The 16830-nt window shown below is 48.2% G+C and overlaps 1 protein-coding gene across 1 annotated transcript; it reads left to right on the top strand.

The window, feature by feature from the left end:
* On the top strand, window positions 1–14758 carry PANK2 (pantothenate kinase 2). Its single transcript, XM_079307310.1, has 7 exons — window positions 1–315; window positions 8778–9130; window positions 10176–10429; window positions 11344–11520; window positions 11740–11863; window positions 13288–13413; window positions 14025–14758. Exons 1-7 carry the CDS (start codon window positions 105–107, stop codon window positions 14073–14075), a joined length of 1296 nt encoding a protein of 431 aa, XP_079163436.1. The 5' UTR covers window positions 1–104; the 3' UTR covers window positions 14076–14758.
* Window positions 14759–16830: the final 2072 nt, after the last annotated feature.

A 16830-nucleotide genomic window follows, 5' to 3' on the forward strand; every position in this document is an offset into this window, starting at 1 on the left:
GGGGCCGTGCGGCGCAGGCGCGCCGGGGGCGGTGGCTGCGGCGGTGGCGGCTGAGCGCGGCCGGAGCGGGGCCGGGCGGCCCATGGGGCCGGGCCGCGCTGCCCATGGAGCCGCCGCGCAGCTCTGGCGATGGCGCGGAGGACGAGAAGAAGCCGCGACGGCGGGGCGGCGGGGCGGACGCCGGGACCTCCCAGCTGCGGCGGCGGAGCAGCGGCGGCGCGGCGGGCGCGGACAGCGCGGCGGGGCCGCAGCCCCGCGAACGGGGCGGGTCCGTGAGCCGGCAGCGGCGGGACTCGGTCCGCAAGAACCGCCCGCGTGAGTGCGGGGAGAGGGAACGGCAGTGGGGGAGAGAGAAGGGGGGGGGCTCAGAGGATGGGCAGGGAGGGGGCGGTGCTTATGCTAATGAGGAAAGTGGGCGGGGCTGAGGGGGCGTGTCCTGAGGGGTGTGGCCGGGGTGACATGGGGGGGCAGCGGGGCGGGAGGGGGACACTGGGACAGCGCACAGGGGCCGTGGCATGGGCAGCGTGGGGACAGCACGGCGGGGACACGGTGGGTGAGGATTTGTACAGCGCGGGAAGTCTGGGGATGGCGCAGTGGGGTGGTGACACGGGCGCAGTGGGGTGGTGACACGGGCGCAGTGGGGTGGTGACACGGGCGCAGTGGGGTGGTGACACGGGCGCAGTGGGGTGGTGACAGGGGTGCAGTGGGGTGGTGACATGAGCACAGTGGGGTGGTGACATGGGCGCAGCATGGCCAGTCTGGAGCACGATGGGGACACAGGGCAGTGGTGGCTTGTCCAGCATGGCCGGTGCGGGGACAGCACAGAGGGACACGGTGGGTGATGTCATGTCCAGCATGGGCACAGCACGGTGGGACAGTGCCATGGGCTCTGCAGGTTGGGCTGAAGGATGGGACGAGCTGAACTCCAAGAGCTCGAGGAGGTTTAGGGTGAGGTGACACCTGCCTGTGGGGCTCAGGTTCCCAAATTGGGGATCTTGGATGGGAAGAAAAGGAAGGCACCTGGTGGAAAAGGATGAGGAAAAGGGCACAGCAGGACAGACAGAGACACCACGGTTTGAGGCTGTGGGGCTGGACTGGTAACTGCAAAAGAAAAAGCAATGGAGAGCAAAGGGAATAGTGTAAATTTTGGGAGGGGAGAACCCGATAGGTTTGGCAGGAACTGGGCACAGATCAAACCTTTCTAAGGGGAAAAAAACATCCCTAAAACCTTGTTTGTAAATGTCCTACTGGAAACTGCAAAATGGATGGCAGCCTTCATTTTGGGAGCAGCAGGAGCTGCTGTGCAGGTGCCGTGGCTGTCCCTGACTTCAGCCATATTTGAGGAATAACCGAGAGATTTTTCCTTGACTTCTGCTGGAGTCCTTCCTCCTGGAAGGAAATTGCCATACCCTGAAAATGAAACAGCCTCGGTGTAATTCCTTGGTACCTGCACTGCTGTTAAAAAGATGGGAGCAAAGAATCTGGGCTCAAAACAGGGATCAGGATTCTGCTGCATCTCAGCTGTGGTTGGCAGTGCTGAGACACTCTTGTTTCCATATTTATGGGAAGTTTTAAGAATGTTCCTGCTCTATTTTTTTGGTTGCTGATGAAAAGGGCAGCTTCTCTTCTGCCCTTAGTGTGAAAAATAGGAATAGAGGTCCATGAGGCTGTTAATTAGAGAGCTGTTAAAAGGCTGCAGGGACATGAAGGAGATCTCTGGTATGAAAATGAGGGAGGACTTGGAGCTCTGTATTAGGTGATGATTCTCCTCTGCCTTGCTCAGGTAGTTTATGTGTCTTTTCTGGAAAATGTGGATTAAAGTTGGGTGCTGAGAGTGGCATGGGATACTTTAAGGAAAACAGGTGTTCTGGCAGCTTTCAGAAAAGGGTTTGGATCGAGTCTGGAAGGTCAGGATTACAATGTAGTCTGACTTTTCTAAATTATTCTTGTGATAATTGGAAGAGAAATGTGCTGGTGCAAGCTCATCCCTTAGCAGGACAATGCCTGATGTGACAATCAGTCATGTTCCATCCCACCTTAAGGAAGACTGAATCCAAAATGAAAGGAAAGCACTTAATGGGCGTGGGATCAAAAATGTCCTACTTGAGCTCCCACTTGTCTGCTGCTGGCATGTGGCAAATGAGCTGGGTGACCTTGAGGCTTGTCTTGCCTGGCAGATGAGCCCTGCTTCCCCAGGAATGAAAGGATTTCAGCAGCCTCCTGATCCTGCTTTCTCCTGGCCCCTCTGAGCCTGTCATCTACACTCAGGGCTGTGGCACTGCTGGATTTGGGATAGATCAGAAATTAACTGTACACCCAATATGTTTTCATGCACCTTGGGCTTTTCAATTCCCTGGAAATTGAATTTCCCTGTTTGGAAATCCTGTGGAAGTGATGCTCGGGGACCTGGATTAGGGGTGATGACAGTGCAGTGTTAACAACTGGAATTGATCTTGGAGGTCTTTTCCAGCCTGAATGATTCTGTGAAATGTTTCCTGAAGGGATTTATTGCAGACACTGGGATTTTTTGTGTGCTCCTGGCAGAAGAGGGAGAAGTCAAGGACGCTGTTGATCTCAGAAGTGTCCCTGAAAACATGAAGTGCAGATTTTGGAGTGTTGGGGAGTGTGACAGGATTATTAGTGCAGGCAGACACATCATACACAAAAACTTTATCAGTTTCAGGAACAATACAGGAAAATTCTCTTCTTGTTCTGAATTAGCTGTGCCATTATTGAAATCCATACTTAAAAATTGGACTGGGAAGATTCCAGATGAGTAATGAGGATATTCCCATCATGGTTCATAAGGGAACAGTGGCTGTGGGCAGGGTGAAGTGCCAGGCAGAAACCTGATGATGGTCATAATGAGCAGGGGAATGTTTTTTTAATGAATGTTTTTTATAAGAGAGAGAGATCAGCATTGTAGTTCATCAGTTTTCCCCTTTTCCCCTTTTTCCACTCTTCCTGAAATCTTGGGATATGCAACAGAGAGGAATTTAGGTTATTTTCCTAGTGAGCAAAATGTGCTTCTCCCTTCTGTAGCTTGTTTGTTTGTTGATTTCCTGAGAAAATACTCTTTTTTCTCAACTGATCCCTTTTAAAAAAATTTAGTATCTTCTGTCAGGATCATGCAAAGACATAATGGACATATGAGTTTAAATTTCCAATTTGCAAAATATCCAAGTAAAGGTAAAAATAAAATGCTGTTTTGTCACCTCTTTGGTAGTACAGAATTTAAGCTTTGATGTTTAAATACCTTTTTCTGTTTTGGAATGGTGTATGAAATGTGAATTCCTATCAGAACCTGCTTTTAGGCATGGGAGGAGATGTAGACTTAGTGTCACTTCATATTAAATGCTAATGAATTGTATTTTTCTCTCAGCTGTAAAATTTCCAGCATGGTGTAACACTATTAAAATATAATATAGAATATTTCAGAGTAAGCCTAGAGGTGCTGTCACACACTGAACTAAATCATCAGACTAATCTTTTTAGGGCTTGATATAATTGGCTCAGAAGTTCAGGATCACTCTGAAATACAACTGGAGCTGCTTGTTTTGTGATGAAAATCCACCATGGAGATCTTTAATTATATCACTTCTTTCATCTTGACAGTTCTGCAGCTTCCAGAATAAGTCTGTTGAGGGCTTTTTTATTTACACAGTGTCCAATTTTATGAAGTAATTTACATATCAGATAAAGGCAATTGCTTTTTATTGCCCTGAAGATCTTACAGTCTGGCTGCAAAAGGGATTTGAAGGGAGGGTGGCAGCTCTTGCTGTGGGCACACAAAGTATCCTGGAGGTTTTCTGGGATTCTTTAGTCAGAGCTGTGAGCCCTTAACTTTCTTGGCAGACCAGTTTGTGTTTATTGCTGCATATCCATAGATCTGCCCCTGGGAAGATTTGTTTTGAAGACAAAGAGTTGTTTATATGAAAACATATAGAGAGAGCTGCTTAAAAATTGCTCAAGGAAAGCAAAAAGTTTGTCAGGCCAATGGTTTGGATTGGGAGGGACCTTCAAGACCATCTCATTCCACACCTTTTATTAGTACAGGTTGCTCCAAGCTGGCCTTGGACACTTCCAGGAATGGGGCAGCCACAGCTTCTCTGCCCAGCTCACTGAGAATGGGATGCATGGCCCTCATCCTCTAAAAAAGAGTTTCCTTAAGATTGCAGGAGGTATGGAGCTGAGAGCAGAGGATTTCCTGCCTTTCTAGAAATGCCCAAACAGCCAAGAAGCAAATAAACACTTCCAGAAGGTGCTGGGCAGGGGGAGAGCCCAGAGATCAGTGATGTGCTTCCCATGCCAGCCTTGGGATTTGCCATCCCTCCCTTCATTCTGTGGCTGGTGGGTGCTTGGAAAAGAGACATGTGAGGCTCTTCCCTCACAGAGAGCTCCAAGTAGCAGCAGGGAGGAGGTGATGAGAGGCAACTTTTGCATTTCCTGCCTTGGTGTCTCTGGTTATTCCAGCAGAACCTTCTGAGTGAGCAAAATCAGCCTCAGGGATGCCCAGAGGGCTCCTGGATGCCAGCAGTTCTCCTGCTGCTCCTTGAGATCTGCAGCAGCTCTCTTGGAAAAAATTCTTTAGAGGCTTAAAAGGGAGGAAATCTCTGGATGGCTTTCATCTGCTGGGAAAAAGAAAAAAAAAAAGAGTGTTTCAGGAGAAATCTTGGTGGCAGATGGTGGTGGCATTGATCCAGGAGAGCTTCCTCCTCCCTCCCTTGGATTTTTCTGGTTCTCAGATATGGAAGAGCTGTTGCTGCCCTGCATGTTCCTGTTGGATGATTTCCTGTAAGTGTCAGGAAAAAAACCCCAGTTCTTCATGTCCTTGGAGAAATTTCCTCTCTTGTTTGTGTGCCATTCCCCCTTTCCTACAAAGAAGGGTTTATAAGGAAGTTTTTTTCAAGGGCTTGAGTTCTCCAACAGGTGTTACTGTATAGGGAATCCTCAGCCTGGGAAAGGAGTACTTAATTTGGAGCTTAATTTTGCTTCTTCCTTGGATTCTTAACCTGTGGCTGGGATGTGTATAATGAGAGATTCATAATTAATAGCCATTTGGGGTAAGTTAATTACCTTAATAGTCAGTCTTTTTGAATTTATCCCTGGTGACTTAGGGAAGGTACAGCTGAGCTGCTGGCAGATGGAGAGCACCAGCTGCTCTGTGCAGAGCCTTTCCAGCCAGTGCTGCAGGGAGGTGTGAGCCAGCTCTGCTCAGAAGTTGTGTCCCACTTCAGGGGCTTGGATTTGCTTTTTAGGGCCAGTGCTGAGTGGAGATAGTGAGCCCTGAGCCCAGCCTGGCTGCAGTTACTCCCAGCTCTGCTGGCATCATTCCTGTTTCCCTGTTCCTGGTGAGACAGGTAGTGGATAACTGGTGTGGTTTAACTCCCTGCTTAATATTCTGCCCAAATAAAAACTAAATTTATATATAATAATAAATGAAAGGCCTTGATGGTGCAGGGTTTGGGATGAAATTTTCAAGGAGCTGCTCTTTTTTTTTTTTTTTTTTTTTTTCTGACCAGGAAAGCTGCCTAAACTGATGGACCCAGTTGGTGTTTGCACTGAAATCTGGAAGGTTTGTCACTGAGTGTAGGAGTTTGTGAGCTTCTCTACCAACTCTAAAACAAATATGTTGTTTTACTGAAGCTGTGCATGTGCTGCCAGCTGAGTGCTGAATTTGGGAGCTGTTAGCCTGTGATGGAGCAGCCCTGTGGCATTTCCAGGCATGTGGCTTCAGAGCACCTTGGTTTTGGGTGTTTGTCTTTCCTGCTGCACATCAGTGAGGCCATCTCTGAGTCCTCTGCTCTCTCCTCATTTTTTATCCCTGTGCAGCCTGGCAGAGGGAGTTTGGGGGGAAGATATTTCCAAAAAAAGCCCAGTGGACTTCAGAATGCAGAAATCAAATGGCATTTTCTGACAGGATCAAATCACAGAATCAGGGAATGGTTTGGGTGGGAAGGGACCTTAAAGACCATCTACTTCCAGCCTTGGACACAGAGATACCTCCCACTACCCCAGGCTGCTCCAAGCCCCATCCAGCCTGGCCTTGGGCATTCCCAGGGATCCAGTAAATCTGGGCACCCTGTGCCAGGACCTCCCCACCCTCACAGGGAAGAATTTCTGATATATAAATGTCTCCTTTTAGTTTCAAACCTTTTCCCTTTGTCTTAGCACTATCTGTCTAAAAGTCCTTGGATTGCTCCTGCTCCCTCCCTCTGTTGGGCTGCCATTCAGATTCCTTTCCCTTTCATTCATGAAAAGTTATTTTTGTGTCTCTTCTTGTTTGAAGTAAATGCCTGCGAAATGGAGAGTGATTGGGATTTGGATGTGTGTCTGAAAATAGAGCTTGCATCTTCTTTCAAGATTTCCTTTGGTGATGGTTGGGGGTGGCCTCTATGGAAATACATAAAAATAACTTGGTGGATTAAAAATAATGTGGGGAGCTGCTGGTGCCAGCAGCTCCTGGGAGCTGGAAAGCTCTGGAAGGACCTGTACAGGCACCAGATAATTCTGCCTAAGAGAGAATGTGTCCTCCAACTTGTCAGGCTGCTGCCTGTGCAAAGATTGTTCCCTGAAGAGCCTGACACGAGGGATTCTTGCTCCAAAGGGAGAGGAAAGAGAGTTTCTCCATGTTCCACCCTTATCTGTTTGCAGATAAGGAATTTTACTAAAACCCAAGATGTTCTTTTCCCCAGGAACGTTGGTAACATTTACCCTGGAGAGAGTCCAGGGAAGGGAACAGAGCTGGGGAAGGGTCTGGAGCACCAGGAGCAGCTGGAAAGGGGCTCAGCCTGGAGAAAAGGGGGATCAGGGGGGCCCTTGTGGCTCTGAAACTCCCTGACAGGAGGGGACACCGGGGGGATTTGGGATCTGGCAACAGGGACAGGGACAGGAGGAGAGGGAACAGCCTCAGGCTGGGCCAGGGGAGGCTCAGATTGGATATTTGGGAACATTTTTCACCTGAGGGATGGTCAGGCATTGGCACAGCTGCCCCATGGCAGTGTGGGAGTCCCCATCCCTGCAGGGATTTACAAACCATGTGGATGTGGCACTTGGGGACACGGGTCACTGGTGGCCTTGGCAGTGCTGGGATTGTGGAGATCTCCAACATTTATGATTCCATTATTCAGGTGTATTTTCTAAGAGTTCCATTTTTCCTTCTGGAAGCTACCATGAGGGTGGAATCCTGCTCCCATAAGCCCTTAACATGTGGCTGCATTTTTCCATTTGCTCTGGAGCCCGTGCATCTCATCAGCTCCAGCCTCTCCTTTAGCTCATTAATAGTGATATTAATCTGTTCCAGTTCCAGCTCTAATCACAGATTCCATCAGATCAGGGGTTTCTCTTGATCTTTTCCAAGAAGCTCATTATCTAACACAGCTGTAAATGTTGCTGGGCCTGACATTGATGCATATTTTGTACCATGGGGGATTTTGGCTAATAAAATAATCCAGTTAGACATTTGTTTTTGCCTCCCTGCGGCATCTTAGATTACTTGTCTACCTCAGCTCTGTGTTGTAATTAGGGAAGGTTTGTACATCCCTTTGATGTAAAAGCACTGGTGTTATCCATGGCTCTGGCTCTGCTTCAGAGCTTGGGAAAAGGAATAGCTGGGGATTAAACCTGTAACAGGATCTGGCAGGGCTGTGGGGAGGGATGTCAGTGTTTGAGTGTTGTACAGCAAATATTCAGAGCTCCTGAACATGGGGGATCTCTGAACAGAAGGAGTGTCTTGTCAGAGGCAGCATTCCTGAAAATGGACAGACCACATGGGTCCCTTAGAGAACTGCTTTCATTCATTCAATGAAAACTGTTTCCAGTGGAATCACAGGATGGTTTGGGTGGGAAGGGACCCCACAGACCATCAAGTTCCAACCTCCTCCCAGGGGTAGGGACACCTTCCCCTAGAAAGGTGCTCATGCTGTGGCTGTGCCATGCCCTGTCTCATTTTGCCTTTGTCTTCTCTCTCCAGTTGTGAGGTTCTCAGACCTCCAGTGCTCTAAGCAGCTACTCCAGAGCTCTTGGCTCCTTCTTGGTTGGGTTATCTTAAATAAGCAAAGCAGCTAATAGTTAAAAAGGGTATTTATTACAAATCACATCAGTCTCAAAAGACAATGGCAAAAAGCAATGGCAAAGCAGCTAGCAATGCAATAAGCACATGGCTGGAAGCCCTGGCCAAAGCCAAAGGCTAAAAGCACCAACTCTCCCCAATACAAACTCTCATATATGATTTTTCCAACCAGCTAAGCTGCAAACTTGGACCACCACTCCTTAACCTATTAGAATTTCAGTTTCTTACCACACCAGGTTGCATATAGAACTACACATACAACCTATCTTGCTCTATTTGAAAAATGTAAGCAATATTCTTCCTATAGCTCTATTATGTCTAAGCACTGTCTATAACTGTGGGCCTGGACCCTCTGTTGAAGATATCAGTATGTTTCAACCTTCACTAGAACTTGTGGAATTCAGACCTTTTACTTACTAGAAGCATTAGAACTCACCCTAAAATTACTGACTGACTTCTGCTGAAATGTCTACTCTATGTATGAGGGGTTTAATGTACTTCAATCCATCCAAAAGCTTTAATTCAATCCCTTCACTCTGATTTCTCTCTGAAGAATTCAGACTCACTGACTCCAGCTGTTTCCAGTAGAATCACAGGATGGTTTGGGTGGGAAGAGACCCCACAAACCATCAAATTCCAACCTCCTACCCCTAGCACTGTGCTGTACCATACCTTATCTCACTTCATCCCTCTCTTCTCTCTCCAGTCTTCCCCTGGTTTGGCTTGGACATCGGAGGCACCTTAGTCAAACTGGTTTATTTTGAACCCAAAGACATCACGGCCGAAGAAGAAGAGGAAGAGGTGGAAAACCTGAAAAGCATCCGCAAATACCTGACATCCAACGTGGCCTATGGCTCCACAGGCATCCGGGATGTGCACCTGGAGCTCAGGGAGCTCACCCTGTGTGGACGTCAAGGCAATCTGCACTTTATACGCTTTCCCACCCATGACATGCCAGCTTTTATCCAAATGGGCAGCCAAAAGCACTTCTCGAGCCTCCACACTACCTTATGTGCCACGGGAGGTGGAGCCTACAAATTTGAGCAGGATTTTCGCACAGTAGGCATTTTTGGCTTCTATACTGTTAGGATCTCTTAGTGATTTTTTCTTTGGAAAGCTTCAAATTAGAAAACTCACTCTAAAAATTTTTGTTCTGATGGTGTCCCTAATGAGTTAAACTTGGTATCTCCAAATTAAAGCACTTCCTGCCCTGTAACTCTGAAATTAGTCACTAATGATCTGTCTTACAACTCATCTCAGTCTTTTTTTGGTTTCTTTTTTTTGCTCACTGTCATTTTTCTCCTGCTTTATTTTCTTCCTTTGCTCACCTGATTTCATTTCTAACACCTGTGTGAATGAGCTGGTTGATGTTCAGGCAGATTTGGTGGTAAATGGAACTGTCAGGAAGTTCATACCTGGGGTTGGACATCATCATGTGGTTTCATTCTGAGTGGGATCCTTGTTCGTGGTGAAAAACTTGTGATAAATATTTGTTTAGTCAGAGCTTGGAAAAATGCAAATAAAGAAGGTTTTAGAGAATCATTAAGGGTGAAAAGCTCTCTAAGATCATCAGATTCAACCATTCCCCCAGCACTGCCAAGGCCACCAGTGCCCCATGTCCTCATGGCTTTTAAATCCCTCCAGGGATGGGGATTCTACCACTATCCTGAGCAACACAACTGTTTCTGTTAAATTTTTCCTAATATCCAGTTTTTGGTGGTCAAGGGAGTGACATGAGTGGGAAATGATTTTATAACTTCCTTGCTGGTTTTTGATGTTCCTTTTGATGGGTTTTGTGGGGTATTTTGGTCAAACACTACAAGTCCTTCCTGGCTTTTCACACCAGTGCCTCAGCATCAGGCCTGTGGGAGTTGCTGGAATTCTCTGTGTCCATTGTGGATGCAGATTGTTTTCCCCTGTCCCACACCTGAGGACTGTGACACTCAGGTGTCCTGTGCTCTCCTGTGATCCTTTCAGCCTCTGCAGGGAGCATGGAATGAGCTGGATTGAGCTGGCAGTGAATGCATTTTTCCAACCCTGAGCATAAACACTTGAAATCCCTGGCTACTCCTTCAATATTCCTCTTTTTTTTCCTTCCCACTAGATGGGTGACCTTGAGCTCTGTAAGCTGGATGAGCTGGATTGCCTTGTCAAAGGAATGCTGTACATTGATTCTGTGGGGTTCAATGGACACTCAGAGTGTTACTATTTTGAGAACCCCACGGATGCTGAGAGGTGCCAGAAGCTCCCATTCAACCTGGAGAATCCCTATCCTCTCCTTCTGGTCAACATTGGCTCAGGGGTCAGCATTTTGGCTGTCTATTCCAAAGACAACTACAAACGGGTAACAGGCACCAGGTGAGTGCTGGGGGATCAAAGGATTTTGATTTTAGGCTTTGGAGCACATTCCTGCTTTGTAAATGGCATTTTCAATAAAGGTGGTGAGGGGAATGAACAAACTCTTACTGCAGTTACTCCCTGCCAGCAAAGATCCCTCCTGGAAAAGAGGATCTGGATTTCATGGTTTGGTGTCTTTACTGCAGCCAGTCTCCATCAAAGCTGTTTTTTCAGGACTTTAAGGGCTTTATTGATTTATTTTTTGTGATCACATGGTTTGGGATTGTTAACAACTCTTAGCTGTGATGCAAGAAGTCAGGATCTCCATCCTGACTTCCAGAAGCTGGCAGATTTTGGTGGAAGGGATAATGGCATAGCAGCAATTCCCCAGCTGCTGCCCATGTTGGAGATGTGGCTTTTGTGTCCTGGCAAAGCCATAGAGGAGTTCTGTGCCTTTAAACTTTCCTGGGTTCCCTGGAGGGTAATAGTAGTAATAATAATGATAATGATGATAATTTTAAATTCCTTCAGTACAGTTCTTACTAGACATCACTGCAGACATTTACATGTCCTATAAATGAACAAGGACAGGGCTTTTCTCACAACTTTTGGATATTTCTGCCCTGACACTCCATTTATCCCTCAGGACTAACATTTAGATTTAGACTAACATCTCTGGATGCTGGGAAGAAAGTAGACAGTGTAAGATTAAAACAATGGAGGTCTCATTTCACAACATGATCTGTTCAGAAGGCTCTGAGGGATTCCTTACAGGCTCTAGGTTACCTGAGAGGAACAGACTTTAAGGAAAATGCTGCTTTTCCAATATGGTTCTCCCTAAAAAAAAAAAGAGGTTGGGAATGGGGTGACTTGAGCTGCCTGGGATGCAGAACTGAACAATCCAAGCTTTCATTTTCATTTTGCTTGACTTGCAGCCTTGGAGGGGGAACCTTCTTTGGCCTCTGCTGCCTTCTGACAGGCTGCTCCACGTTTGAGGAGGCCCTGGAGATGGCATCCCATGGGGACAGCACCAAGGTGGACAAGCTGGTCAGGGACATCTATGGAGGGGACTACGAGCGCTTCGGGCTGCCAGGCTGGGCTGTGGCATCCAGGTAACACCTGCCTGCTGCTCACTTGGGTTTGCCTTCCCCTGGACATCCTGCAAGGATGAGAAACTGGATTTGTAACCTTAGGACAGCAAGCATTGATAAAAGATTTAAGTTATGGATAGGAAATCAGTCGTTCAAGATGAATCACTTTGGTTAAATTCGCAGTTCCCATTTTCTCCTGGAATTCTGGTGTTGTCTTTAACCCCAAAATTCTCTTTACAGCTTTGGAAACATGATGAGCAAGGAGAAGAGGGAATCTGTCAGCAAGGAAGACCTGGCCAGGGCCACTTTAATCACCATCACCAACAACATTGGCTCCATAGCAAGGATGTGTGCCCTGAATGAGGTATCCTGGGAACCCCCCCTTGCTCCCTGCCTCAGCCACCACCTGCTGCCTGCTTGAGGAGTGTTCCTCTCTTTGGGACACCTCTGGGAGCCAGGAGAGGAGGAAAGCAGGGACAGAGGGTGCAGAGCTGGGTGTCTCCTGTCTTGTTTTTATGAGCTGTTGTGGATTTCCTGGCCAAGCCCTGACACATTGCTGCATCTTTGTGCTTTCAGCTTCTTTACAGTGCTGCCTTGTTGCATTCATGTCAAGCAGCATTGTACAGGGCTATGAAAGAGCAGAGACATGCCCTGCACTCCATCACACATGGCCTGATGGCATCCAGCATCCTCCTGACTCCTCTGCCTCTCCTGCAGCCAAAAGGAGGCAAGACATGCCCTAAACAGCCTTGCTTGTAAAATATCTGCTAATTCCTTGCTCTGGAGCTCAGCTGAATGAAAAGAGGATCCTGAATAATGCAAGGGAATGTGGGGAGAGAAGGAAAACCAACAGAAGGATGCAAGTGTAGGAGCAGGTAACACTCAATCCTGATTCCTCAGAAAGAGGAATTATTTTCATGTTGGTGAACAAGAAAGCTTCAGATCTTGGATCAGAACTATTTTGGAATGGAAAAGGAAGGCTGGAAGTCTGATTTAAATACAAAATAATCACTACTTGGTTGGTCTTTTTCTTTCCTTAAAAATTGTGTTGGTTATGGACTCCTAATTAGTTTTTTCCCCCCCTCAGTTTAACAGTGGAGTCACTCAACTATTTCATGATGAATCAAAGGCCAGAGGAGGAGTTGGATGATCAGTGTTCCCAGGCTGCATAAGGATTTTGTAGGAAAATCAGCTATTCTGTCCAGATTCCTGAGTTAGAAAGGCTGTGGTTTGGCCTGGGAATTTTTGGGAGAGTCTGAGGGAAAGGGTGGCTTAAAATGGCCTGGACCTGCTTTCTGCTGGAATTGTGTGTGGTGTTCTGCACATTCTGCCAGACACTTTCAGCAGGAACTTAATTCATAGAATTTCAGAGCCATTTGGGTTGGAAAAGTCCTTTATGATCATCCAGTCCAGCCATTCCCCAGCCCTGCCAAGGCCAGCACTGCCCCATGTCCCCAAGAGCCACATCCACACAACTTTTAAATCCCTGCAGGGATGGGGACTCACCCTGGGGAGCTGTGCCAGGGCTGGACACCCCTTTCCAAAAGAAAATTTTCCCAAATATCCAATCTGAGCCTCCCCTGGCCCAGCCTGAGGCTGTTCCCTCTCCTCCTGTCCCTGTCCCTGTTCCCAGAGCCTGATCCCCCTTTTCTCCAGCCTGAGCCCCTTTCCAGCTCCCTCAGCTGCTCCTGCTGCTCCAGACCCTTCCCCACAGGAGGTTTTAATCACTTCAAGCAGAAAATGGAACTGATCCTTAATATTCCTTTTTGTTTCCCTTAAACCTTGCAGAGCATCAACCGTGTGGTGTTTGTGGGCAACTTCCTTCGGATCAACACCATCTCCATGAGGCTCCTGGCCTATGCCCTGGACTACTGGTCAAAGGGACAGTTAAAAGCACTTTTCTTGGAACATGAGGTAAAAATCCCTTTTTAAAATTTGTTTCATGGTAAAATGCAAATCCTTGGAGGGCTCTGGAAACAGCCACGTGGAGCTGTTTCTTGCCCGTAGTGCAGGAAGTGCTACAGCCACAGCTAAATTTTTATTTTCTATTTTATAATCTACCTCCCTGTAGTTGTATCTTTCCCCTCTCCTTTGTATGTTAAAATTACACTGTGTGTAATAGCCTGGAGAAGGGAAGGCTCCAGGGAGACTCCAGTGCCTACAGGAGCTCCAGTGGAGCTGGGGAGGGTCTGGGGACAAGAGATGGAGGGACAGGACACAGGGAATGGCTCCCACTGCCAGAGGGCAGGGATGGATGGGAGATTGGGAAGGAATTTTTCCCTGTAAGGGTGATGGGGCCCTGGAATGGGGGCTCTGGAGGGGAAGCTGTGGCTGCCCCTGGGAGTGTCCAAGGCCAGGCTGGATGAGGTTGGAGCCACCTGGGCTGTGGGAGGTGTCCCTGCCATGGCAGGGGGTGGCACTGGGTGTCTTTGAGATCCTTTGCAGCCCCAGCTGTTCCCTGGGTGTGTGGGCAGAGCTGTTGCTGTGGCAGCTGTGGGGGTTCAGTGGCTCTTCCATCTCCTCAGGGTTACTTTGGTGCAGTTGGTGCTCTGCTGGGACTGCTGGACTCAGCCTGACTGTGCAGGATCTGTGTTGGACCTTTGGATTCAGGACACTCCTGGGCCACTGAGCCCCTGCTCTGGGAGTCACTGAGTTTCTTGTCACAGCCCCCATTGAGACTGTCCCCCTGTGGTGGCCTGTGGGGACAGGTGTCTGTAGGAGCTGAGATCACCTGGGATTACAGCACAGGTTTGTTCCAAGGATGTGACTGGAGTACATGGGCTGGGTGTGGGGGTCTTTGGGAAGGTTTGTGGGGCATTTCATGGAATTGCCCTTTTTGGGTAGTTTTACTCCATGTTGAATGATGGTGACAAAGCAGAGCAGAGCACTCTGCTCCTTCCCTTGGGATCCCTTGGAGTCCCAGTGCCCAGGTCAGTTCTGTGTTCACAACCAGAGCTTCTCCACGTGCTGGAAAATGGTCTGGGAAGGGGGAAGAGCATCAGCAGAGCCCTTGTGTGTAACTAACTCCATCTGGCCCACTGGATCCACTCTGGGACTCAGCTGTGCTGGCAGCCAGGCTTCCTTTTCCCTGCTGACATCCTTCTCTCTGTGCTGGGGAGGGGAGGTACAGCACAGATCTGTGCCTCAGGCTGAGTCCCATTCCAGCCTCCAGCACTCCTGCACAGTGCTCAGCACCTGTGGGATGCTGCCAGGGCTGTCTGTCAGCTTCCAGCCTTGAGATTTGAGGATGGAATAGGGATATTTGTTATTTTCTCTGTTACCAAACTCCACCAAAGAGACACTTCCTTCAGTCACACTTGGATCTCTGTACTATTCCATGTTACATTTATTAATGGCTACACTCCTGTCATTTTGGGGGAATTCTCCCCTTTTCCCTGCATGCTGTGCTTGCTCTTTTTCCTGTGCATGCTGCCACACAGCCTGCCAGCAGGATCCTGCAGTGTGGAGCCCCTGTGGAAGCTGCACCCTCGGGAGGGGGGGTTGGGATGGATCCTGCATGCTCAATAAACACTGTAAAAGCAATGAGGTATCTGCCCCTTGCCTTGGCATGTGAGCTCATGGAGGCACAGCTCTGGAAGTGCTCTGCCTTCCAGTGAGCAGCTCTGTGGAGCACAGGGAAAGCTCCTCAGATCCTTCAGATCAGGTCATGGTGTCAGAGTTTATCCCAGGGTATCAGAGTGACCATCATCCTGACCCCAGCACACCCTTCCAGTCCTGGTTTCATCCCAGAAAAAAACAATTCCCAGCTCTGATCCCCCTGGGAGCCTGGCTGGAGGTGCTGGGCAGCCCTGAGCCCTTCCCTGCCTTGTGAATCCCACCCAGCTCTGCCTCTTGCTGTGTCCAGGGTGGGTTCCTTGTGTGGCACTTCCCTCTGAAAAGGGAGGAAACTTCAGATCACAGAGTGTTTGTCTCTAAACCTCAGCTGACTGTGAGCTGGGATTCTGGGCACAGCCAGAGGTTTGATCACAGTAAAATTAGGGAAAAGAACACAGGGCTCATGTGGAAGGTGATCTGTGCTGGCTGGGGAGGAAAATGTTTGTTTTTCCTGCAGCCTAACACAAGTTCCATTTGATGATGCAGCTCAGGAATGATTTGGGTTGGAAGGGACACAAAGCCCCTCTCATTCCACCCTACCCTGGGCAGGGACACCTTCCCCTCTCCCAGGCTGCTCCAAGCCCTGTCCAGCTTAGCCTTGGACACTTCAGGGATCCAGGGGCAGCCACAGCTTCCCTGGGCAGCCTGTTTGGGATCAGTTGAATCCAAGTTCTCATTTATTCTTCATTCCTTGTGAAATCACAAAGGTTCCCAAACTCTCCATTAAAACCATCTCCATTTCCAGAGTGCTGACTGAAGGGTTTCTAGACTCAGCTCCTGCTGTACCACCTAAAATTTAACACACATGTACCTGGCTGGCCTTTCACCCACCCTCACAGCCAAAACTCATGGAAGAGGCACAGACACTTTGGCTTTTTGGAATGTCTGTGTGCCTGGGACCTGTGTGGCTCCTTGATGTAGCAGGTCAGTGAGAGCTGGGCTGGGGAGGGTCTGGGAATCCTTGGGACAAGCTTGGCATTTACTGAGCAACAGCAGCCTTGGGACATTTCTGCTGTGCTGAGCTGGGAATCTCTGCAGGGCTGGGAATTCAGCAGCAATCCCACAGCCTGATCCCCCCAGTCCCTGCCTGAGGCACTGGTGGCCCTGGCACAACATCCTGCAAGATTTCCACTCCTCACTCCACCCATGAGCGTGTGTAACTCCTTTTTCTCTGGATTTTAGAGCAGATCCAGCATGGTCTGATCCCAGCACCAAAGTTCCTGGCTTATTGTCTATCCTTTTTTTGTAAACTGCTTGGTTTTTTTCTTCTTGTTATAAAATATTACAGTTATTTTTATATGATTCAAACCTTTTGTTTGCTTCTTGTCTCGTTCTTGGAGCTCCAGTGCAGACATTGGTGGGAATGAGTAGAAATGTGCTGGGGAAATTGGGGTTGACCCCACTTGGTTTGTAGCTTATTGAAAATAATTGTTGGCAATCCTTGATTGTTTTTCCCTCCCTGCATGTTTCAGGCTCTGGGAATCAGTTGTATTTCAAAACATTTTATAGGAGGGGAAAAAAAGAGCATTAATTATTCTGGGGAAATCACAGTGGTTTTGGCTTTGATGGAAAACTTCATTGCTGGTCATTGATATGAATGGGATTGGTGAGGAGGATACAGCACCAATCCAGAGCAGGAGCTGTGGGGTGGAAACACCAAAAATAACTGTTCTGTGCAACTCAGTGGGAGATCCAGACTTTGTCCCAGCAGGGGGA

Source organism: Erithacus rubecula (genome assembly GCF_903797595.1).
Source record: "Erithacus rubecula genome assembly, chromosome: 5".
Taxonomy (NCBI): domain Eukaryota; kingdom Metazoa; phylum Chordata; class Aves; order Passeriformes; family Muscicapidae; genus Erithacus; species Erithacus rubecula.